The 25,949-nt window shown below is 37.4% G+C and overlaps 1 protein-coding gene across 1 annotated transcript; it reads right to left on the bottom strand.

The window, feature by feature from the left end:
* Positions 1-640: 640 nt before the first annotated feature.
* On the bottom strand, positions 641-24,611 carry LOC138333040 (probable UDP-sugar transporter protein SLC35A4). The gene is made up of 10 exons (XM_069281146.1): positions 24,439-24,611; positions 17,338-17,424; positions 16,250-16,355; positions 15,344-15,502; positions 12,189-12,247; positions 11,996-12,058; positions 7,385-7,532; positions 6,980-7,076; positions 5,704-5,765; positions 641-1,780 (listed from the first exon to the last, which is right to left on the bottom strand). The coding sequence occupies exons 2-10, from the start codon at positions 17,376-17,378 to the stop codon at positions 1,505-1,507; spliced, it is 1,011 nt and encodes a 336-aa protein (XP_069137247.1). The 5' UTR covers positions 17,379-17,424; positions 24,439-24,611; the 3' UTR covers positions 641-1,504.
* Positions 24,612-25,949: the final 1,338 nt, after the last annotated feature.

Genomic DNA, 25,949 nt, shown 5'->3' with positions numbered 1-25,949 from the left:
CTATAAAACATAAACATACAACACTGTCTAACAACACAAATACGTCTTCATTTCGTTTGTAGCCATAAAATTGATATCACCATAAAATCCTACATTTCAGCTCATTTTAATCAGAAATCTATACAATCGATGTCTTCTTTTATTACACATTTGCACTTTATTACACATTCGCACTATCTTTATTTCAGAGCATCACACAAGCATAAATATCTATTCTAGTTTACAAAACAGCCATACATATTTACTTCAGTTCACAAACAACCATAAATATTAACCTCAATTTGTCAAACGACCATAAATATTTACCTCAATTTTCCAACCAACTATAAATATTTACCTAGAGTTATCAAACACAATAGACATTTACCTCAGTTTACAAACAACCATGGATATTTACCTCAATTTATCAAACCATAAATGTTTACCTCAATTTACCAAACAACCATAGATATTTATCTCAGTTTACCAAACAACCATGGGTATTTACCTCAGTTTACAGAACAACCATAGATATTTACCTCAATCAACCAAACAACCATAAATATTTATCACAAGTTACAAAACAACCACAGATATTTACCTCATTTTTTCCCAAACAACCATAAATATTGTTACCATCCAATATACCTACTATGTTTTTTTCCAAACAACCATAAATATTGTTCCTCAATTTACCAAACGACCATAGATATTTGCCTCAATTTATCAATCAACCATAAATATTTATCTCAATTTACCGAACAACCATAAATATTTACCTGAATTTACGAAACGACCATAAATATGTACCTCAATTAAATAAATATTTACCTCAATTTAAAAAACAAAATATTTTCTTCAGTTTACAAACAACCATGGATATTTACCTCAATTCATCATACCATAAATATTTACCTCAGTTTACCAAACAGCCATAAATGTTTACCTCAGTTTACCAAGCAACCATAAATGTTTACCTCAGTTTACCAAGCAACCATAAATGTTTACCTCAGTTTACCAAGCAACCATAAATGTTTATCTCAGTTTACCAAGCAACCATAGATGTTTATCTCAGTTTACCAAGCAACCATAAATGTTTACCTCAGTTTACCAAACAACCATAGATGTTTATCTCAGTTTACCAAGTAACCATAGATGTTTATCTCAGTTTACCAAGCAACCATAAATGTTTATCTCAGTTTACCAAGCAACCATAAATGTTTATCTCAGTTTACCAAGTAACCATAAGTGTTTACCTCAATTTACCAAACAACCATAGATGTTTATCTCAGTTTACCAAACAACCATAGATATTTACCTCAGTTAACAAAACAACCATAAATATTTGTCCCATTCAACATTAAACTCATGCATTTTATCTCACATAATATATTGAGTATTTTTCTTATACAATAAATATGTTTAATAGTTTTATTCCTAGTACATAATTCTACATAATTGTTTATCAAACTTACAGAGATAAACAAAAATCTGCCATTTTATCTCTGACGCCATGGATATGTCTTTAAATATAGTTTTGTTTGATAATGCCGTATTGGTAATATTTTGGAAGCCCTCTGAAATTACTGAACAACAATTTTCTTGATTTACTATCGATATGGTACAAAAACATGGCAAAAATGACAAGAAATAAGGAAAGTATGAAAAATGTACTGATCCTTGTGTGAAACACTGTGACAGACAAGGTGGTGGCGACAAGCATGGCACACGAAACGACAAACAGTCGCGTGATGTTACTAGCATGCTTCATTATCACAGACATGATGAGACCGTTGGTGGCCTAAAACAGGAAACAACCACATCATGGTTATAGTGGCGCAAATTGTTATCTTTAAAATGTAAATTTTATAATCAGTTAAAATTACAAGCGATCATTATTTGGAATTGAATGATTTTTCCAATATGATAATCTAATTGGATTGATTTTTATTTGAACTTCTAAGGCTTATGACTATTATCTAGGTTAGTTTTGACCTTACCTGTGTTATGACTATTATCCAGGTTAGTTTTGACCTTACCTGTGTTATGACTATTATCTAGGTTAGTTTTGACCTTACCTGTGTTATGACTATTATCTAGGTTAGTTTTGACCTTACCTGTGTTATGACTATTATCTAGGTTAGTTTTGACCTCACCTGTGTTATGACTATTATCCAGGTTAGTTTTGACCTTACCTGTGTTATGACTATTATCTAGGTTAGTTTGACCTTACCTGTGTTATGACTATTATCCAGGTTAGTTTTGACCTTACCTGTGTTATGACTATTATCTAGGTTAGTTTTGACCTTACCTGTGTTATGACTATTATCTAGGTTAGTTTTGACCTTACCTGTGTTATGACTATTATCTAGGTTAGTTTGACCTTACCTGTGTTATGACTATTATACTGGTTAGTTTTGACCTTACCTGTGTTATGACTATTATCTAGAGTAGTTTTGACCTCACCTGTGTTATGACTATTATACTGGTTAGTTTTGACCTTACCTGTGTTATGACTATTATCTAGGTTAGTTTTGACTTACCTGTGTTATGACTATTTACCAGGTTAGTTTTGACCTTACCTGTGTTATGACTATTATCTAGAGTAGTTTTGACCTCACCTGTGTTATGACTATTATACTGATTAGTTTTGACCTTACCTTGTGTTATGACTATAACCCAGGTTAGTTTTGACATTACCTGTGTTATGACTATTATCTAGGTTAGTTTTGACCTCACCTGTGTTATGACTATTATCTAGGTTAGTTTTGACCTTACCTGTGTTATGACTATTATACTGGTTAGTTTTGACCTTACCTGTGTTATGACTATTATACAGGTTAGTTTTGACCTTACCTGTGTTATGACTATTATCCAGGTTAGTTTTGACCTTACCTGTGTTATGACTATTATCTAGGTTAGTTTTGACCTTACCTGTGTTATGACTATTATCTAGGTTAGTTTTGACCTCACCTGTGTTATGACTATTATCTAGGTTAGTTTTGACCTTACCTGTGTTATGACTATTATCCAGGTTAGTTTTGACCTTACCTGTGTTATGACTATTATCCAGGTTAGTTTTGACCTTACCTGTGTTATGACTATTATCTAGGTTAGTTTGACCTTACCTGTGTTATGACTATTATCCAGGTTAGTTTTGACCTTACCTGTGTTATGACTATTATACAGGTTAGTTTTGACCTTACCTGTGTTATGACTATTATCTAGGTTAGTTTTGACCTTACCTGTGTTATGACTATTATCTAGGTTAGTTTTGACCTTACCTGTGTTATGACTATTATACAGGTTAGTTTGACCTTACCTGTGTTATGACTATTATACAGGTTAGTTTTGACCTTACCTGTGTTATGACTATTATCCAGGTTAGTTTTGACCTTACCTGTGTTATGACTATTATACTGGTTAGTTTTGACCTTACCTGTGTTATGACTATTATCTAGGTTAGTTTTGACCTTACCTGTGTTATGACTATTATCTAGGTTAGTTTGACCTTACCTGTGTTATGACTATTATCTAGGTTAGTTTTGACCTTACCTGTGTTATGATTATTATCCAGGTTAGTTTGACCTTACCTGTGTTATGACTATTATCTAGGTTAGTTTTGACCTTACCTGTGTTATGACTATTATCTAGGTTAGTTTTGACCTTACCTGTGTTATGACTATTATCTAGGTTAGTTTTGACCTTACCTGTGTTATGACTATTATCTAGGTTAGTTTTGACCTTACCTGTGTTATGACTATTATCTAGGTTAGTTTTGACCTTACCTGTGTTATGACTATTATACTGGTTAGTTTTGACCTTACCTGTGTTATGACTATTATCTAGAGTAGTTTTGACCTCACCTGTGTTATGACTATTATACTGGTTAGTTTTGACCTTACCTGTGTTATGACTATTATCTAGGGTAGTTTTGACCTTACCTGTGTTATGACTATAACCCAGGTTAGTTTTGACATTACCTGTGTTATGACTATTATCTAGAGTAGTTTTTGACCTCACCTGTGTTATGACTATTATACTGATTAGTTTTGACCTTACTTGTGTTATGACTATAACCCAGGTTAGTTTTGACATTACCTGTGTTATGACTATTATCTAGGTTAGTTTGACCTTACCTGTGTTATGACTATTATCTAGGTTAGTTTTGACCTTACCTGTGTTATGACTATTATACTGGTTAGTTTTGACCTTACCTGTGTTATGACTATTATACTGGTTAGTTTTGACCTTACCTGTGTTATGACTATTATCCAGGTTAGTTTTGACATTACCTGTGTTATGACTATTATCTAGGGTAGTTTTGACCTCACCTGTGTTATGACTATTATACAGGTTAGTTTTGACCTTACCTGTGTTATGACTATTATCTAGGTTAGTTTGACCTTACCTGTGTTATGACTATTATCCAGGTTAGTTTTGACCTTACCTGTGTTATGACTATTATCTAGGTTAGTTTGACCTTACCTGTGTTATGACTATTATCTAGGTTAGTTTGACTTACCTGTGTTATGACTATAACCCAGGTTAGTTTTGACCTTACCTGTGTTATGACTATTATACAGGTTAGTTTTGACCTTACCTGTGTTATGACTATTATCTAGGTTAGTTTTGACCTTACCTGTGTTATGACTATTATCTAGGTTAGTTTGACCTTACCTGTGTTATGACTATTATCCAGGTTAGTTTTGACCTTACCTGTGTTATGACTATTATACAGGTTAGTTTGACCTTACCTGTGTTATGATTATTATCCAGGTTAGTTTTGACCTTACCTGTGTGTTATGACTATTATCTAGGTTAGTTTGACCTTACCTGTGTTATGACTATTATCTAGGTTAGTTTTGACCTTACCTGTGTTATGACTATTATCTAGGTTAGTTTGACCTTACCTGTGTTATGACTATTATCTAGGTTAGTTTGACCTTACCTGTGTTATGACTATTATCCAGGTTAGTTTTGACCTTACCTGTGTTATGACTATAACCCAGGTTAGTTTTGACCTTACCTGTGTTATGACTATAACCCAGGTTAGTTTTGACCTTACCTGTGTTATGACTATTATCTAGGTTAGTTTTGACCTTACCTGTGTTATGACTATTATCTAGGTTAGTTTGACCTTACCTGTGTTATGACTATTATCTAGGTTAGTTTGACCTTACCTGTGTTATGACTATTATCTAGGTTAGTTTGACCTTACCTGTGTTATGACTATTATCTAGGTTAGTTTGACCTTACCTGTGTTATGACTATAACCCAGGTTAGTTTTGACCTCACCTGTGTTATGACTATTATCTAGGTTAGTTTGACCTTACCTGTGTTATGACTATAACCCAGGTTAGTTTTGACCTCACCTGTGTTATGACTATTATCTAGGTTAGTTTTGACCTCACATGTGTTATGACTATTATCAAGGTTAGTTTTGACCTTACCTGTGTTATGACTATTTTCCAGGTTAGTTTTGACATTACCTGTGTTATGACTATTATACAGGTTAGTTTTGACCTTACCTGTGTTATGACTATTATACAGGTTAGTTTTGACCTTACCTGTGTTATGACTATTATCTAGGTTAGTTTGACCTTACCTGTGTTATGACTATAACCCAGGTTAGTTTTGACCTAACATGTGTTATGACTATTAATGAGGTTAGTTTGACCTTACCTGTGTTATGATTATTATCCAGGTTAGTTTTGACCTTACCTGTGTTATGACTATTATCCAGGTAAACACACTGTAGCCTCGGAAGATATAAAACTGGTTTTCTATAAAAAAGATAATATCACAGAAATAATAAATTTTACAGCTCAATATCGGTGAAATTCCAGAATTCAAGTGTCAAAAATAACAGTTCTACAGAATAGATAAACATATCGAGACATTAAATCCTTATCACAAGGACTTTACAGTTATATTGTAATCTATTAAGAGTAAGGACTTTCAAAAGAATTAGTGACCATAACTGTAGAAAATATTTATTGACACTACACAGCGTTTTATGTATTGAAATGCTACATCAAAGACATTCTCGATATTCCAGGGGATATCATTGTCACAATATATACCTCTAGACAATGTTATCGCAAACCTGAAGACATTTCAGGAGAACAAGAGGCCCATGGGCCTAAACGGTCACCTGAGTTTGGATATAGAATAAAACAAAGACATATAAACACTACATACTGGCCCTTGAAGTCGGTCAGTGATTTTATAGATTTGACTTTTTATCCTATGAAGAGTATTTGCTTCCATCAAACCTATGAACTCAGAAGCAGATTTTTTTGAAATTTTAGTCATTTTGACCCTATTGATGATGGTGTTTTTCTCCTATATAAACTATAGTAAACTTCACCCCCTCCCTAGGGGGAAACCAGAGACCCGAGTCATATAATTCACAATTTTTGTAAAGGACCTTAAGACCTTTCTATCTTTGAAGTGTATTTGATTTTACCACATCTGTGAGTTGAGAAGAAGATTTTTGAAATTTTAGTCAATTTTATCCCTTTTGGCCCCTCCCACAGCCCCCTGGGGGTGGGTACCATATAATTCACCATTTTGATTGGCCTTATGCCTTAGAAAGTTTGTGCAAAACTTCATTGAAATTACTTCACAGTTTTGGAGAAGAAGTCGAAAATGTAAACTGTTTACTAACACGCAACGCACGAAGGACGATGCATGACGGATGACTTTGTCTCAGGTGACCTAAAAATTACCAATCACAGGCCTATAGAATCTTCTTTTGAAGATTATGAACAGAATGATGCCTAACTTCAAAGCCATTCAATCAACAACAGTGTGCCATTGTTTGATTCTTTTGATGTTAATCAAAGGACCAAACTACCTGTCTCATATGTTGCCTTCAGTTTTGCTATAACTGACTTAGTCCATAAGTGGATATAATGACAGTGATAGTAACCCCTGGGGGATACATGTACACCCTAGACAAAAAGACCAAGACTATATAAGGATGATAATGTACCTAATTCAGGTTGATCGTACTCTTGGATGAGCCAGCTACAGAAATTGATGAAGATTCCATATATGTATAGCAAAATGTTCTGATAGTGTATAGACATCTGAAAATAAAACTTATCCAGATCAGTCAAAACAGTCAAGTCATATCAATTTATCACTTTGATTGTTAAAGATAGCTTTATACATTGTTTTAAAATTTACACAATGAGTGCTAAATGAAGCCAGTTTATATTCAAACAGTATTTCTAGATCCTTGATATGTTTAGGACCAAAATATTTTTTCATAATTACAGTATAATTATTTCAATAACATCAGAGAGACAAAGCATTTCAGGAAAACTTCTGAAATATGAAGTTTGAAGTGAACAGTGAAATGATAGAGACTTTGTACAAATAAGAGAGAACTTACCACAATATTCTTTTTGAGGATGTATTCTGTGACAACCCCAGCCAGCCCTGATACAGTACAATACACAAACATCATCACCAGACCAAGGAATGTCACGTGGATTTCTCCGGCATTTGTTATCTCTCCCTTCTCCTGTAACCCTCCATAGCTGTATTGGAAAATTAGAGTTTTAAAATATACAGAATACTGAGGTTCAAAGAAGTAATATCGACAGGATGACACCGGATCCCATCAAACATTAGTCGGTAGGATATGAAATACATGTACTTCAAATGATAAATATGGGACAAAGAAGCAATTCCAACCATGTGGACAAAAAAAATTGTCAAATTTCCGAGGTGATCAGCCCCTTTATCAAGACACACAAAACGAACATGGTTACATAATATGATAAGAACAGTAATACTGGACGATGAAAGTGACAAATATTTAGCGGCACAATGGAGCGCAATTAACCCTTCGGCAAGTGGCAGCCGAAGGCTGTATCTACCAAAATGTAGCCATGATGTTCAGCAGAACCCTACAATATGAACAGTGACTGGAAAGCGTGCCATGTGTTACGTCAAAGGTGGCATAATTTATACTAATATCCGCATGTGCACTTTAAGGTAATACATGCATTATTTATGCAGCATAATTATTTTTATACGCATTGTTTTTATCTTACTATGATGAGTTACTGTGAAACAAATGAAATGTTCTAGTGTACTTTCTTTTGTGGTTTTATAAGTATTAAGCCAGTGAAAGTACTTGTAATTGGCTTATAATTATGGGACATTGATTCCATTGCCATGATGTTTACACCAAAGGTTTACGTATGGGCCCCATTGACTGCCGTGATGTTTACACCAAAGGTCTATGTATGGGCCCCATTGACTGCCATGATGTTTACACCAAAGGTCTATGTATGGGCCCCATCGACTGCCATGATGTTTACACCAAAGGTCTATGTATGGGCCCCATCGACTGCCATGATGTTTACACCAAAGGTCTATGTATGGGCCCCATCGACTGCCATGATGTTTACACCAAAGGTCTATGTATGGGCCCCATCGACTGCCATGATGTTTACACCAAAGGTCTATGTATGGGCCCCATCGACTGCCATGATGTTTACACCAAAGGTCTATGTATGGGCCCCATTGACTGCCATGATGTTTAAACCAAAGATCTATGTATGGGCCCCATTGACTGCCATGATGTTTACACCAAAGGTCTATGTATGGGCCCCATTGACTGCCATGATGTTTACACCAAAGGTCTATGTATGGGCCCCATTGACTGCCATGATGTTTACACCAAAGGTCTATGTATGGGCCCCATTGACTGCCATGATGTTTAAACCAAAGATCTATGTATGGGCCCCATTGACTGCCGTAATGTTTACACCAAAGGTCTATGTATGGTCCTCATTGACTGCCATGATGTTAACACCAAAAGTCTATGTATAGCCCCATTGACTGCCATGATGTTTACACCAAAGGTCTATGTATGGGCCCATTGACTGCCATGATGTTTACACCAAAGGTCTATATATGGGCGTCATTGACTCCCATGATGTTTACACCAAAGGTCTATGTATGGGCCCCATTGACTGCCATAATGTTTACACCAAAGGTCTATGTATGGGCCCCATTGACTGCCATGATGTTTACACCAAAGGTCTATGTATGGGCCCCATTGACTGCCATGATGTTTACACCAAGAATCTATGTATGGGCCCAATTGACTGCCATGATGTTTACACCAAAGGTCTATGTATGGGCCCCATTGACTCCCATGATGTTTACACCAAGAATCTATGTATGGGCCCAATTGACTGATGTGATGTTTAAACCAAAAGTCTATGTATGGGCCCCATTGATTGCCGTGATGTTTACACCAAAGGTCTATGTATGGGCCTCATTGACTGCCATGATGTTTATATACCAAAGATCTATGTATGGGCCCCATTGACTCCCATGATGTTTACACCAAGAATCTATGTATGGGCCCAATTGACTGCCATGATGTTTCCACCAAAAGTCTATGTACGGGCCCCATTGACTGCCATGATGTTTCCACCAAAGTTCTATGTATGGGCCCAATTGACTGACATTATTTTTACACCAAAGGTCTATGTATGGGCCCAATTGACTGACATTATTTTTACACCAAAGGTCTATGTATGGGCCCAATTGACTGACATTATTTTTACACCAAAGGTCTATGTATGGGTCCCATTGACTGCCATAATGTTTACACTAAAGGTCTATGTATGGGCCCCATTGACTGCCATGATGTTTACACCAAAGGTCTATGTATGGGCCCAATTAACTGACATTATTTTTACACCAAAGGTCTATGTATGGGCCCAATTAACTGACATTATTTTTACACCAAAGGTCTATGTATGGGCCCCATTGACTGCCATGATGTTTACACCAAAGGTCTATGTATGGGCCCCATTGACTGCCATGATGTTTACACCAAAGGTCTATGTATGGGCCCCATTGACTCCCATGATGTTTACACCAAGAATCTATGTATGGGCCCAATTGACTGATGTGATGTTTAAACCAAAAGTCTATGTACGGGCCCCATTGACTGCCGTGATGTTTACACCAAAGGTCTATGTATGGGCCTCATTGACTGCCATGATGTTTATACCAAAGATCTATGTATGGGCCCCATTGACTCCCATGATGTTTACACCAAGAATCTATGTATGGGCCCAATTGACTGCCATGATGTTAAAACCAAAAGTCTATGTACGGGCTCCATTGACTGCCATGATGTTTCCACCAAAGTTCTATGTATGGGCCCAATTGACTGACATTATTTTTACACCAAAGGTCTATGTATGGGCCCAATTGACTGACATTATTTTTACACCAAAGGTCTATGTATTGGCCCCATTGACTGACATTATTTTTACACCAAAGGTCTATGTATGGGCCCCATTGACTGACATTATTTTTACACCAAAGGTCTATATATGGGCGTCATTGACTCCCATGATGTTTACACCAAAGGTCTATGTATGGGCCCCATTGACTGCCATAATGTTTACACCAAAGGTCTATGTATGGGCCCAATTAACTGACATTATTTTTACACCAAAGGTCTATGTATGGGCCCCATTGACTGCCATAATGTTTACACCAAAGGTCTATGTATGGGCCCCATTGACTGCCATGATGTTTACACCAAAGGTCTATGTATGGGCCCAATTGACTGCATTAACTGACATTATTTTTACACCAAAGGTCTATGTATGGGCCCCATTGACTGCCATGATGTTTACACCAAAGGTCTATGTATGGGCCCCATTGACTGCCATGATGTTTACACCAAGAATCTATGTATGGGCCCAATTGACTGCCATGATGTTTACACCAAAGGTCTATGTATGGGCCCCATTGACTGCCATGATGTTTACACCAAAGGTCTATGTATGGGCCTCATTGACTGCCGTGATGTTTACACCAAAAGTCTATATATTGGCCCCATCGACTGACATTATTTTTACACCAAAGGTCTATGTATGGGCCCAATTAACTGACATTATTTTTACACCAAAGGTCTATGTATGGGTCCCATTGACTGCCATGATGTTTACACCAAAGGTCTACGTATTTGCCCCATTGATTCCTATGATGTTTACACCAAGAATCTATGTATGGGCCCAATTGACTGCTATGATGTTTAAACCAAAAGTCTATATATGGGCCCAATTGAATCAAGTGATGTTTACACCATAAGTCTCTGTACGGGCCCCATCGACTGCATGATGTTTCCACCAAAGGTGTTGTATGGGCCCAAAACCCATCAAACTTTTGTTCTTCTATATCTATGTGGTTCAACACCAACCAAGCTAGGAACATTTCTACACAACAAACTTTTCAGGTTATACAGTATCCGAGTATTTGAGTTCACTTCACTTGAATATCTGTATTGTGAACCAACACATGGTTTTCTTCATTAGCTAGTGGAAAGAATTTGTAAACACTGTTCAAGAGTATTGGTTCAGTAGTTTCAGTAAAACAGCTTAATAACTGTAAAATAATCAATATTTCTTTTATTCATACTAAATTTGGCTTTCTGATTGGCCAATACTTTTTTTGCATACCACTATAAAAAAAATCTGAGAATGGCACAAAACCCAAATGTGACGTCACAATAGAGACATTGACGTTGCGTGTCGATTTTGAAAAAGAATCACTAGAATGGTATAAATTTATTATAAGTATTGGTGTCACTATTTTTTAATTTCATCAGGTTATAATGAAAACTATTGTGTTTGCAAACTTTTGTGAGAATCCGCTACGCAGATCCGCACAGTTTGAAAACACATTTTTTCTTACATCGATGAAACTAAAAAACAGTGAAATCAATGCTTGAATGATGATTTTTTCAACAATTATAGGCAGTTAGAAAAAGTAATGTGAAAAATTGATATAACAATCTTTAATTCTTAATAGCAAATTTTTCACTAACACAGCTTTAGTATATATATCATTTATTTTAAAATCAAAATATTACATAACAAAAAATCAAAATTGGGAATGCAACTGACAAGCAAACAGTAATTATTAATAAACTGTATTTAGCTAACCATGAGATACTTACCTATTACAAAACCCAGCAAAAGTAAGAATTCCAACGGACACCCACTGGCTTATCGTTAAATTTCTGAAAGTAAGATTTGTGATGAAATTCAATTTAAACACTAAGCTATGCATTAGAGTCTTATGTTTCAAATGCTTTAAGTATATTTCTGTTAAAGAAAAGAGATACAACATTACATCAGATGTGAACTTACCTTTTGATTATAAGTCTATAAAGTATTGCTGTGGACACTATCTTTAAATTACTTAACACCTGTAAAATAAAACAAACTTTACTTAATACAAATGTACCTAAAAATAAAATAGAACAAAGGTTTTATTTACTCAATGCTTGGAACATAAAACATATATCTTAGGGTTTAAATCTGGCATTTAAAATATAAGATTTTTTCCCCCATTAATTTAAATAATAAGTGAACAAGAGATCCCAGAGGGGATCTTGGCGCCCACCAAAGAATGATCTATGTCTGACAATGGAAAGAGGGATCTTTTCCCTGCTTTTCAAACTTTTTCAAAAATACTGCATATAAAATTTGACACAGATCGCTTGAGTATTTTCTGAGAAATAGTGGTAACAGACTTCAACGATGAAATCCAAGATGCCAGGCAGTTGGCCATCTTGTTGACTGATCAATCCAAAAAGGTTCTATGCACAACTAGGGCATAAGGGGAACCTACATATGATATTAGAGAACGATCCCTTCAGGACTTTCTGAGAAATAGCGATAGCAAACTTTAAGTATCAAAATCTAAAATGGCTACATGGTCGCCATCTTGATGACCGATCAGTCCCAAAGCGCAATATGCATAGGTAGGGCCCTAGGGCAACCTACATTGTACATATGAAATTTGAGAACGGTTCCTTCGGTACTTTCTGAGAAATAGTGATAACAAACTTTCACTATCAAAATCCAAGATGGCTGCCTGGCAGCCATCTTGTTGACCGATCAGTCCCAAAATGCAATATGCATAACTAGGGCCCCATGGGAACCTGCATATAAAATTTGAGAATGATCCCTTCAGTACTTTTTGAGAAATAGCGATAACAAGAACTGTTAACAGACGGACAGACGGAAGGACAGGCAGAAGGACGGACGGAAGGATGAACGATGGACCACGGACGAAAAGCAATTTGTATAACCATTTTTTTTAAACATTTCCTCCAAGATACCAAGATAGTGAAGATACACATTACTATATCTTGACAACATTTTAAATCTATTCTCTAGATCAAAGATTTATAAGTGAGAAGGATTTGTCATCGCGGTGGTCTAATGGTTAAGATACCCTGACATATTACCAGAAGCCCTCCACTTCTAGTACGTGGGTTTGAATCCCATATGGGGTAGCTGCCAGGTACTGACTGCTGGTCGGTGGTTTTTCTCCAGGTACTCCGGCTTTCCTCCACCAACAAACCTGGCACGTCCTTACATGACCCTGGCTGTTAATAGGACGTTAAACTAATAAAACCAAAAACAAGAGGCCCAGAGGGCCTGTATTGCTCACCTGGTTTGTAATGCCTAGGAATGTTCTGAATTCAAGTTCATTGTTTCTTTTCTGTAGGCCCCACTCTTTCTGCCCCAGGGGGTCAAAGCCAAAATTTATACAAATTCTGTTAACCCCAAGGATGTTTCTGGGCCAAATTGGGTTAAAATCCAAGCAGAACTATATGACTATTAGCAATTTACAGGATTTACCTCTATTTCCCCTATTGGGCCCCGCCCCTCCTGCCCCCAGGGGGTCAGAGTCAGAATTTATACAATTTTATGTTCTCTTTCCCCCAAGGATGTTTCTGGTCAAATTTGGTAACAATCCATGCAGAACTCTAGGACAAGTAGCAATTTATAAGATTACCTCTATTTCCCCTATTGGGCCCCGCCCCTCTTGCCCCCATGGGGTCAGAGCCAAAATTTATACAAGTTCTGTTCCCCTTCCCCCAAGGATGTTTGTGGCCAAATTTGGTTACAATCCATGCAGAACTCTAGGACAAGTAGCGTTTTATAGGATTTACCTCTATTTCCCCTCTTGTGCCCCGCCCCTCCTGCCCCCGGGGGGTCAGAGCCAAAATTTATACAAGTTCTGTTCCCCCTCCCACAAGGATGTTTGTGGCCAAATTTGGTTACAATCCATGCAGAACTCTAGGACAAGTAGCGTTTTATAGGATTTACCTTTATTTTCCCTATTGGGCCCCGCCCCTCCTGCCCCCGGGGGGTCAGAGCCAAAATTTATACAAGTTCTGTTCCCCTTCCCCCAAGGATGTTTGTGGCCAAATTTGGTTACAATCCATGCAGAACTCTAGGACAAGTAGCGTTTTATAGGATTTACCTCTATTTCCCCTATTGGGCCCCGCCCCTCCTGCCCCCGGGAAGTCAGAGCCAAAATTTATACAAGTTCTGTTCCCCTTCCCCCAAGGATGTTTGTGGCCAAATTTGGTTACAATCCATGCAGAACTCTAGGACAAGTAGCGTTTTATAGGATTTACCTCTATTTCCCTTATTGGGCCCCGCCCCTCCTGCCCCCAGGGGGTCAGAGCCAAAATTTATACAAGTTCTGTTCCCCTTCCACTAAGGATGTTTGTGGCCAAATTTGGTTACAATCCATGCAGAACTCTAGGACAAGTAGCGTTTTATAGGATTTACCTTTATTTTCCCTATTGGGCCCCGCCCCTCCTGCCCCCGGGGGGTCAGAGCCAAAATTTATACAAGTTCTGTTCCCCTTCCCCCAAGGATGTTTGTGGCCAAATTTGGTTACAATCCATGCAGAACTCTATGACTAGTAGCGATTTAAAGGAAATGTTGACGGACGGACGACGGACGCCGCGCCATGACATAAGCTCACCGGCCCTTCGGGCCAGGTGAGCTAAAAAACCTCAAGTATTGGACAAATATGTAGCGAGCGCTTTTGTGTTTGTGTAATGACGTGATGTTGGGCGACGGCTGCTGTTCCATTGATATCTGCCTGCGTAACCTTTGATTTAGTGTACAGGTGCCATGCAGCCTACTGTCTTACTTTCTGTAGCTTTCATGAGCTGTCGTATCTTTTAAAATGAAAAGACATTTCTTCTAAATTTTCCTCCTGCAAACAAGAACTATAGATGTCCGGAAAAAAATATTACGCTTTAATTACATTCTTCTGACTAGATAAGACAAGTATTTGTTGAGAAAAATGGTTTTTATTCCCTGTGTGAAAGTTTTTCCTAGGTGTCTCACGTGATGTTTAGTATAGTGTAAAGAGACAGTGACAAACCCTTCTCACTTATAAATCCTGGTTTAGATCAACTGAATTACAAAGAATTATTGAGTTACCAAACTTGATGAAGATACAATATAAGTTTAAAGAGATATCATACCTGGTATGTAGCAGGATCCATCTGGAGTTGCATGTGAACAGCGAGGTTATTGTTGATGAAGTATAGAACAGCAGGTAAAGCAAAGGGTAGGCACAACGACAAGGAGGGCTGCTGTATCTCGCATCCACTGGCATATAGGAGGACCGCCGATACCAAAAACTATTCATTTTAGAAGAACTTTCAAAACAAGTACGAAAGAACATGGTGCCACAAAGCATGGCAATAAGTTGATGTAGAACCTATATATGTGTTCTTAATGACTGCTTACCTAGACTGGTGTTGTCTAATTAAAACCAAACTATTCTGTCATTTTATCATCTTTTCAAATCGAAGCCTTGAGCTATCTTGGTCAAGGAATATGATTGAACAGCAGAATAATTCTAAATAAGATTTTAACATATTTCTATAGTGACAGGGGAAATATAGAAAATAGAAGCATGGTCTCCAATAGTACACTAGACTGATATACAAAACATTTCACAAAGCTAAATAAGTTGAAAGGTATTGGCCTAGAATGAAAGAAAATTGTAATATATGGTACTGGTAGGTTCTCTCATATAATCCAGGTATACAATATGTACCTATACCTTAGTAAGAACCTTTCCATGCTTTAATTCAGGTGAAAAACAATGACTATAATGTGATATTACTAAACATATTCGACCCAATAGGTCACACACCTATAAGTGTCCCTCTCCCCTTTAGAAGTGTCAATTTAACTAAAATTGATTTTTTATTGATTTCTTTTTCAATGGATTTATGGCTTGCTTTGAGCAATAACTTTATGAAAGGCCCATCAAAATTTGGCTGTTTATTTGTTTCTAATTTTTAAGGTCCTGAGCACTAACTATTGGATTGAATATGTACATATCTAATCTATATCAGAAATGCTATAAGTTGTCTTACCTTACCCATCTCCATCATGAGAACCACTGAGGAGGAGTTGAATGGAATCTTTCCATCCACTTCACACAGGTTAACTAAGGTGGAGTAGGATCCATACACCAGAGTTCTAAGTCAGATTTTTAGTCAGATTTTATTTCACTCTCAGACATACAAGTAAATATGTGTATACTTAATACTCGGTCATCTGACTCATGGCACAAAACAACAAAGTTACAGTATAAAGTAGTGGTTAACAATTAATATAAGCAATACAAGGAACTCCTTTGTTGAATATGTAAGTTTCTGAAACAGGTAAAGGTCATTTGTTGAACAAACTTGGTAACCCTTCCTCCATATATGGTTGTAACCCATTCAAGGACTAAGGAGGAGTCAGATTTTAAAGCCAAATTTCAGCAAAGCTCCCATTTTGGACCCCGCCATTCTATCCCCATTGGTCTTAACCTTGGTAATTTATACAATATGATTGACCTCACCTAAAGTTCCCCCTTCTGAGCCCCGCCCCTCTGTCCCCAAGGGTCGGACCTAACTCGTTTATATTAAAATATGATTGTCCTTCCCCAGTGATGATTCACACAAAATATGGATGCATTAATCTGCTCAAGGGTTAAGGAGGAGTAGGCTTTTAAAGCCAATTTCATCAAAATTCCCTCTTCTGAGCCCCGCCTCTCTGTCCCCTGGGGTCGGATCTAACTTGTTTAAATAAGATATGACTGTCCTTCCCTTATGATGTTTTACACAAAATATGCATGAAATCCACTCAATGGTTAAAGAGGAGTAGGATTTTTTAAGCTAAAACAAGTACTCATTGTACTGGACACGAAGTTACAACAGATGAAAAGAATACCTGGTTACTTATAATCTTTAAGATTGTAATCAGAACATGAATGACTATTGTAATATGATTTTTTTCTGATTTTAAGAATATGATTGCTTTATTTTTGTTACAAATCATAGGCAGTTTTTCTGTGTATATAAATTAAAAGAACTCCCTATAGATATGAGACATATTAGCATTGGTGTATTTTCTTTCTAACATCCATTATCATATATCATTTCCTCATGCATCTTTTATGATAGTATAATCTTACCCGGTGCAGAGAAGAGCTGCCCAGCGCAGCGACAAAGCCATGTTTTCACCACATTGATACTGTATAAACTGTATTTCTACATTTAGCCTGAAAATAATGAGAGAAATTGTCATTCACACGCAGTGATATTATCTAGCAGATTGTTTTCCATTGGTTTTAATGAGTATCTATAGTGTCCCTACAGCTTTTTTTTTATACAATATTCATGCAATATTAATTTAATGAATTTTAATTTCTCCCTGGAAAAAATCTTACGATTTAAAATAGCTGAGAGTTTTACCATGCATTTCAGCGTTTTTGCCAGCTTTTGTAAAAAAAGGCCCTAAGCAAAAAATTGGGAAAATATCATCGATGGTTTTTTTTTTTAAATTGGGCAAATATTATCAGCATCCTTTTGTTAAAATGTTCATCACAATTTTGTTGAAATAATATCAAAATGGGGATATTAATTAACGAAGATGGTTTAGCTGTTTCTTTAAATTATATTATAATATTCTTAAAGAGACAATTCACTCAGGCAAATTCTTTTACATAACCAATAAGCAAAATATAGCATAAATGTATTGTTCTGCATTTCTTATGAAACATATAACGTAAAACATTGACAAATTCCACGACATTGTTAAAGTGAATAGTCGGGCAAAGAAAACCAGTCTAAATGCGTTCATTGGCCTTCCAAATTAAGTTCTCACATATTAATACGACGGTCAAATTCTCCTTAGTTTCCCAGTTCTGACCATTAAAGTAAAGAAAAGTTGAAAGCATTGAAAGCGAGGCTGCGTGGAAATGTAACCACGGACATAGTGAGCCGGGAGGACGTTTTAGAATTTCCATACTTTAAATTAATTTCTTCGTACGCAGACAGATTTTGACGAGAGATTTTATTTTTCTATTTCATAAGAAATTATACTGAATACATTCACACCATTTTTACCGACTTTAGCCATCCTTGCCCGACTGTTCACTTTAAGTATTTTAATTAATATCATTGAAATATCAAATCGTTGATCAATACGATTAAGCAGATACAATATTAACTCTGTACCCATACCAGAGCCAAAGTCATGCATGTTAAACAAATGAACTACATAACCACTGAGAAGGTGATAAAATGATTTTTAGGCAAGACAATTCACCTTATAAGGTAAACACACTACTGTCAGAGCGATTTGAGCAGTTCTAACCAAAAGTTGCATTACTTTACGAGCAAGGGACAGGGTTCGGCATACAAGAAGTCCGACCACAGTGTGTAATGGCGGACAGCGAGCAAGTTTGAATATTTCACACACGTGTCACCACCATAGGCGTTTCAGGCATATCACAGTAAAACTGACTGATCTAATTTCCATTAGAATTTGTTTTATCTGATATATATACAAATTTTAATGTTCTCTTAGACTGAATTGTCCCTTTAAACTTCTACAATTAATTTTACCGATGTCATAGGTATAATATAAGACATCATATTTGGGGTTTTAATTTAATTTTGCTGCATTTGGAAAAATACTGACTCAATTTGGGCAAATAAATTGTGAATGTTGTCATATCATCATGCAACTCTGCTTAATCTGAACATACCGGCTTCACACTTTGTTTGTTTGTTTGATAAATTAACGTCCTATTAACAGCTATGGTCTTGTAAGGACGGCCTCCCATGTATGCAGTGTGTAGCGTGTGTGAAGTGCAAGGTGCATGTTTTGGGAGACTGCAGTATATATTCATGTTGTGTCTTCTTGTATAGTGGAACTGTTGCCCATTTTATAGTGCTATATCACTGAAGAATGCCCCCGAAGTCACCCAAGCAACACACTCCACCCGCAGTCTCATTATAATGACAACAGGCAAACCAGTCGCCCCACTCCCTGTATGCTAAGAGCTAAGCAGGAGCAGAAACTACCAATCTTATAGACTTTGGTGTACGTGTCTCGGCCAGGGGACAGAACCCAAAGCCTTCCTCACAGGGGCGAACGGTCAACTCAAGGCCAAAAGTGAGGCGGTGCCAAGGGAGACAGTAGGAAACCTAAAGTCAGTTACTATTGGTACTGTAATAGCGCGTCCCCACTCCCGGGACCAGCTTTGAGGGGACGTCAGTTCCCAAATGTTGTGATCGTATATAGTTTTGATTTACAATCCCCACGACACCGGTCAGCAGACGAATCCCGAGAGTAGAGACACGCACACACGCTGAGCTGATTACAGACAGCTCAATCCCAAGTTCATAAGGATGTGGCGGAGCAATTTAATTACACATCAACAAACACTTACATAAAGATAAATGGAGATTTATTCATATTAATTAACTAGATCAATTAAACAGTGATACATATAAACGGTAACAAAGTAAGTAAAAGTAATACACAAAGATAAACGGTTTTCAGTATATGGACACCCCTATAGGATTATATAGGATAACGGTACATCTACCCCTCTCCTATACCTATAAACTTATACCCTACACCCTCACCTCCCGGTAAACACTAGCAACAGCCCCACTCCCTAACTAACGTGTACACACCCCCACGTGCCCCAACGTTTACGTACTAATGTGCGTGTGCTGTTGTCAGCACTGTGTGGTAGCTGTTATCAGCTCCTGAGGTGGGAAAGGTATCTCTCCCTGGGTGTTGGCCGGTTATCCGGCCATGCAAGTCAGCCATTTTCGCTGTGCAGCCCTTTTTATACCCCAGCCCCCTGGTCCTATTTGCGACGTCGCACACCCATTCCGATTGGCCAGATCCATGGCATATGCGCAGTGAGCGCGGAACGTCTTCCGGCAACTCACCAATATCCTGTCGTCTCAAAGGTAAACACCAAGTTACCCTAGACTGCACAAGGATACATATGACAGCAGCCAACACACAACCGGAAGTATACGCGATATGTGTGTATAGCCCCATCCCACAGGTGTCACATTAAACGGATTGGTATGAGTAAAGGGATACACAGCGATAATGGACTTAGTTAACATATAATGAACCTGATATATTCTCACATTACATTGTTGTATAACTAAAAATGATAATGAATTAATTGTCTTGCTAAGACATATAAACAAATAAATCTTCTACGTGTTTAAGAGACATTTTTTGAAATATGTTTAGTAGAATCCCTTGATGGACATATTCAGTCTAGTTCATGTGTATTGAATTTTTACTATTAAAGATTTGAATATTTTATGCTTGAACACTTTAGGAAATGCGCCGCACAGCGGAAATTTTCTAAAATAAAGTACAGAAAATGTGCAGGAGGACTCTTCGCCCCCCCCCCCTTCCCCCATCCTCGATATTCCAGGGGTTCCGATTACTTACGATCTCTACACCCCTGGACTATCTCATAGTGAAATTGAAGGCAGCTCAGCGGAAAACATTTGACCAATCACAGGCCAGCAAAGATTTCCTTTGAAGACTACAGAGAGAGCGACACCTAACATCAAAGCCACACAGTCAACCACAGTGTACCGTTATACGGTTCTTTTGATGTACATCAAATGACTAAATTACCTGTTCTATTCTGTTGCCTCCAGTTTTACTATGAGATAGTCCAGGGGTGTAGAGATCGTAAGTGATCGGAACCCCTGGAGTATCGAGGATGCCCTTTCCCCATGCAATTGTCCCCCCTTGTCCCCTCATTTCCTACACCCCTGACCAGGTACATCAATCAGTAGAGCTGGAAATGTTAAAGTGAAGCAGGATTTGACTGGGACGATCATTGGCGACCAGGTAGCTCAGTCTGTAGAGCACTTGGCTAGTGTTCGGAGGCTCCCAGGATCGAATACTGGTCTGGCCGCTAGACATTATCTCCTCTCCTGTTACCTGTTACCTGTTACCTCTTCTTAGACACCGTAGTTAGCTGGTTCCAGCTAGTTGTGGCGCGTTTTGTTCATTTACTAAATAGTTGTCCGGTTGTGCCATATAAAAACTGGGGTAAAACTTGCATGGTACTGAATTCCAGTGAGTGTTCAGTCGGTTTTTAAACGAGTTCAGAGTAGGGGCTTCTACTACGAAGTTGGGAAGGGAGTTCCATGAATCTACCACTCGCCGACTAAATATACTTTGTGTGACTTTAGTCCTGCTCTGTTTCTTAAAGAGTTTTAAACTATTACCTCTAGTATTAGCTGAAGACATTGTAAATAGCTTATCTTTATCTAGTTTATCTATACCATTCAGAATTTTTATAGACTTCGATCACATCGTTCCTTTTACGTCTATATTCTAAGGTGGGAAGTCCCAACTTTTTAAGTCTTGAATGGTATGGTAAATTTTCAATAGAGTGAACTCTTTTAGTGGCTCTACGTTGGACGTTTTCGAGAGCGATCTGATCTTTTTTTAGCAGTGGAGACCAAACCTGGGTTGCATATTCTAAGTTAGGTCTAATTAGACTTTTGTACAGGGTTAAGAACATAGTTATATCTATATAGACAAATGTCCTGAAATATTAGACCCAGTATGCGATTTCCTTTATTAACTGCTTGACTAACATGCTGACTAAATTTAAGTTTGTTGTCGAAAAGTACACCTAAATCTTTCTCACACTGTACCTTCTCTATTTGTTCACTTTGTGGGAAGGAATAATGCGTGTCTTGTTCTAGATTGCCTATATTGAGGTGTTTGCATTTTTTAGTGTTCAAGGCCATTTTCCAGTCTCTAGTCCAAATGACTACACTGTCTATGTCTGCTTGAAGTTCTTGAGACTTGGTGGGGTTGTTATTGTTTCTAAAAATTTTAGAGTCGTCAGCAAATAATTTTATGGTGCTATGTTGGACAACTTCGGGCAGGTCATTGATATATATCAGAAATAGAACAGGACCTAAGACACTACCTTGTGGTACACCACTGGTCACATCTACTAGTCCAGAAGTTTCACCATGAATAACAACTCGTTGCTGTAGATTGGATAGGAAGTCTTCTATCCACTTCAGTACTTTTCCAGTGATACCGTAACCCTTTAGTTTTTTTAAGTAGATGTTTGTGAGGGACTTTATCAAAAGCTTTACTGAAGTCAATATAAATAGCGTCGACATTACTCCCTTTATCTATGGCTTCTGCCCAATGTTCAAGGACCTCCAATAGGTTGGTAGTACACGATTTACCAGATCTAAAGCCATGTTGATGTTCTGTGAAGAGATGGTTCTCGTCCATATGAATTACGAGTTTGTCCCTAATGATTACTTTGGAGAATTTTGCCTGGGATTGAAGTCAGACTTATTGGACGGTAGTTCTCCACTTTGTTGTGGTTTCCACTCTTGTATAAAGGAGTCACATTTGCAATTCGCCATTCGTCTGGAATTTTCCCTTCGTCTAAAGATTTCCTGAATATGATTTCCAAGGGTTGTGATATTTCATTTGAAGTTTCAACAAGAAGTTTAGGATGAAAGACGTCAGGCCCTGGAGATTTATTAGGGTTCAATTTCTTTATAGTTTTTTCAATTAAACTCCTGTCGAATTCGATATCATGAAGTTCTGTTTGATATGGTCTCATTTGGAAGTGTGGTGGATCTTCACTTTCTGGTGGGTTAAAGACTGATCCAAAGTAGTTATTCAGCTCATTGGCGGTTTCATAGTGGTTAGTGGTGTGTGTACCATCCGCTTTTACCACGTTGGTTATAGACATTCCTGTTCGTGTTTTTTCTCCGACATATTTCCAAAAGAGCTTGCTGTTATCTTTGATGTCTTGCACTAGTATCTTTTCTTAATGATATTTGTGCACTGATCGGATCCTGTCTAGTGTTGCAGGTGTTTCCTGGGGCTCTCTGATACAACTTTAAAGTACTCCTGTTTTACAATGAAGGTAATCCGCGGAACGCCACTTCCCCGCCTTTTTTTGTCGGAAGGTACCAGCTTGGGCTTCGTTGTCAAGATTGTGGCTTCCCAACGACTTTCCTAACAGGGCTGATGTCTTGTGTCAACTGGTGTAGTTTTTATCTTCAATTAGTTTAGGTTTAGGGTGTCAACAAGAACATTCCATTCTTGGGGTCGTTTGAAAGATCTCAACTTGAATATGTTTAGCCAGTTGACAGAGTGTAATTTCATCCCGAGTATAGCGTGCGTAATGCTCCCTGTGAGATAATTCCTCCTCTTCATGTTTTAGAATGATTCTAATAATGTGATACACTCAGATGTTTTAAAGACAATAATATAATGGTCACTCCTTGTCCGAAATCTTGGAATGATAGTTTAACATCGTGTTGACAAACTGTTTCATCGGTTGCTAAAATCTAATATTCCAGGTATAGAGGATGGATATTTTTGACGCTTACCACTTTATCGTGGGTATGCTTATGATTATGTATGGATAATAGAAAAATAGTATCGAACACCACTCAAGAAGCAAACGAGTAGATATATGGTTAATCATGATCGTACCATGTTGTCTCACGTCAGTTTCCAATGTATTTTCAGGAAAGGATGAAATCACTACGTGATCAGACTGTGTTTTTGCTTTTCTAGATTGACTCCATTTCTCTCATTAAGGTATTTTGTTAGGTAGCTCGAAATTACTCAGGCTTGAGCTTGTTTGGGCTTAACGTAGATAATCCACAATAGAGTACATATGTCAACCAGTTACTCAACAATGCTGTCTTCAACGAGCTAGGTACTCTATCAAGAGGATGTTGATAAATTTTACCATGCAATGGGAGCATTCTGTTAGTGATCCGGAGATAATAAATGGCTACTCCACGTCCTTCGCTGTTGTTGGTGAAGCATTTCCATAATTTTATAAAAACTGTTGTCCAGAGGTAATATCTTATTTTTTTGGTGGATTTTCAGTGACATGTATATGTACAGTGGTAAAAACTATTCTCCTATTCTGCACTGCTACTATGTAGTTGTTGGATTATATACTAGTTATTACAAATCAGTACCACTTCTTTTGAAAATACAAATTATTTCAATGGGAATATATATTCAATTCAAATATATACAGTAAGATTTTTGAATTGAGATTGTAACTTAGTTTACTGGTTTAGTCTAACAGAAGTAACATGACTGTACTGTGCAGATTGTCCTTCAGGCCGATCTCCTTCTGAATCATTTCTTCGATAAACAGTACCATATGAACTATAAATACTTAGTTATGTGACTTTTGGCCGTTTCAGTTTCTTACCTGTAAGCATAGGCCAGCTTGCTTTAAGCATGTCGTACATAATGCACTTTCATTTTCAGCACTCTCTCAATAGTTGTATAAGTCCCGATGTGTTCCGGAACAAGAAGCTAAGAGTTCCGAAAGCTCGTGTCAACTTCCTTTTCCGGTACCTCCAAAATGGTGAGCGACTTGCAAAGTTATAAACAAATGGAAATCCGATAAAATCCAATAAATCGACTGCAACATATCTACGTTGTTTATGTCATATGGAACATGAGAATATATTTTATAGGTTTTACATTTTATTATATCCATGTTGCCTGTGAATTTTCAAGATGACGCTAATATATGAAAGGTGTTCACATGTTTGTTCTCTGACGTTCATATCAATTTTGCTATTTCGCTGTGTATGTAGTCGATTTTATTGTCAATGTCAAATACATTTTGTGGTTTAAACGCTTACATATGACGACTGTTAATTTTATATAACTACTTATTATTTTGCGGACGCGGTGGTGATCTATTACTGTTGTAAAACTTATGCGCAGCAGTTAAAACACTGATTAATCATCATTCTATCCCCCCTCCTCATCCACACTTATAGCTTGCAATAGACACGTCATACACACGCATGTGTTAACACCAGTATAATACAATGACATTACGTATTATTTCCTGATTGTAGGCCTATCGGCTCCATAGGCTATTTCTCTCATATTCATTTTTTCGGTCAAAATGCGAAGGTGTGAACATGGATCAATGTCCTGTTATGGCCTACACCATTCCTTATTCAGTTGAAGTACACTGGATCAACTTGAAATAATGTGTTGACCATTCCTCCTATTCCTGTCCGATTGCATTCCACTTGCGTAACAGAAGGCTAGTTACTGGGATTATAGACTAGGTATAACTTAATCAATGAGCATTCGACTACTGTAAAGATCCTAAGTTCTGAGTCAAGCCCGGTCTGTTCTCCTCTTCTTACTGATATAATCACAGGGTTTTCAATATCAGGTGGTACCCGGTTCATTTTGCCGGTTATTGACGTCATTATGTTTTATACCTTTACAAAAATAGTAGCTAGTTTTACCAATGAATGGATCTCATGATATTAAGGTGTTGACCATTTTCACTATCCTGTCCTAGCTATCGCATCCCAATTTATTATATTTGAGTACATGGGCATGTACATGTCTTCAACTTTCAAGACATTGCTTTTTATACTTTTACCACAGAATAAGTTGAACCATCATGATCATATGGCATATCCATCTGACTGATCTTGCGTATCATTAAGTGATGGTTGCAAACAATCTGATTTACCACTCTGTTCAATAGAGGATCTGACAACATCCCATATAAGGGGGTCATGTTCGGATGACCTTTTATCACGTGTACGTGGTATCATTCAGTGATGGTTGCATATACCTACATTTACATGTACGATCACCACTTGTTAATTGGTATCGGGTTTAGATCTTATCATTAAATTATAAATTCTGTCTCAGTTTTTGACGGGAGAAAAAGTTCAG

This window comes from Argopecten irradians, chromosome 10 (assembly GCF_041381155.1).
Source record: "Argopecten irradians isolate NY chromosome 10, Ai_NY, whole genome shotgun sequence".
NCBI classification, from domain to species: domain Eukaryota; kingdom Metazoa; phylum Mollusca; class Bivalvia; order Pectinida; family Pectinidae; genus Argopecten; species Argopecten irradians.
The sequence above is the reverse complement of the archived record's forward strand: the minus strand, read 5'-3'. Positions and strand labels throughout refer to the sequence as shown.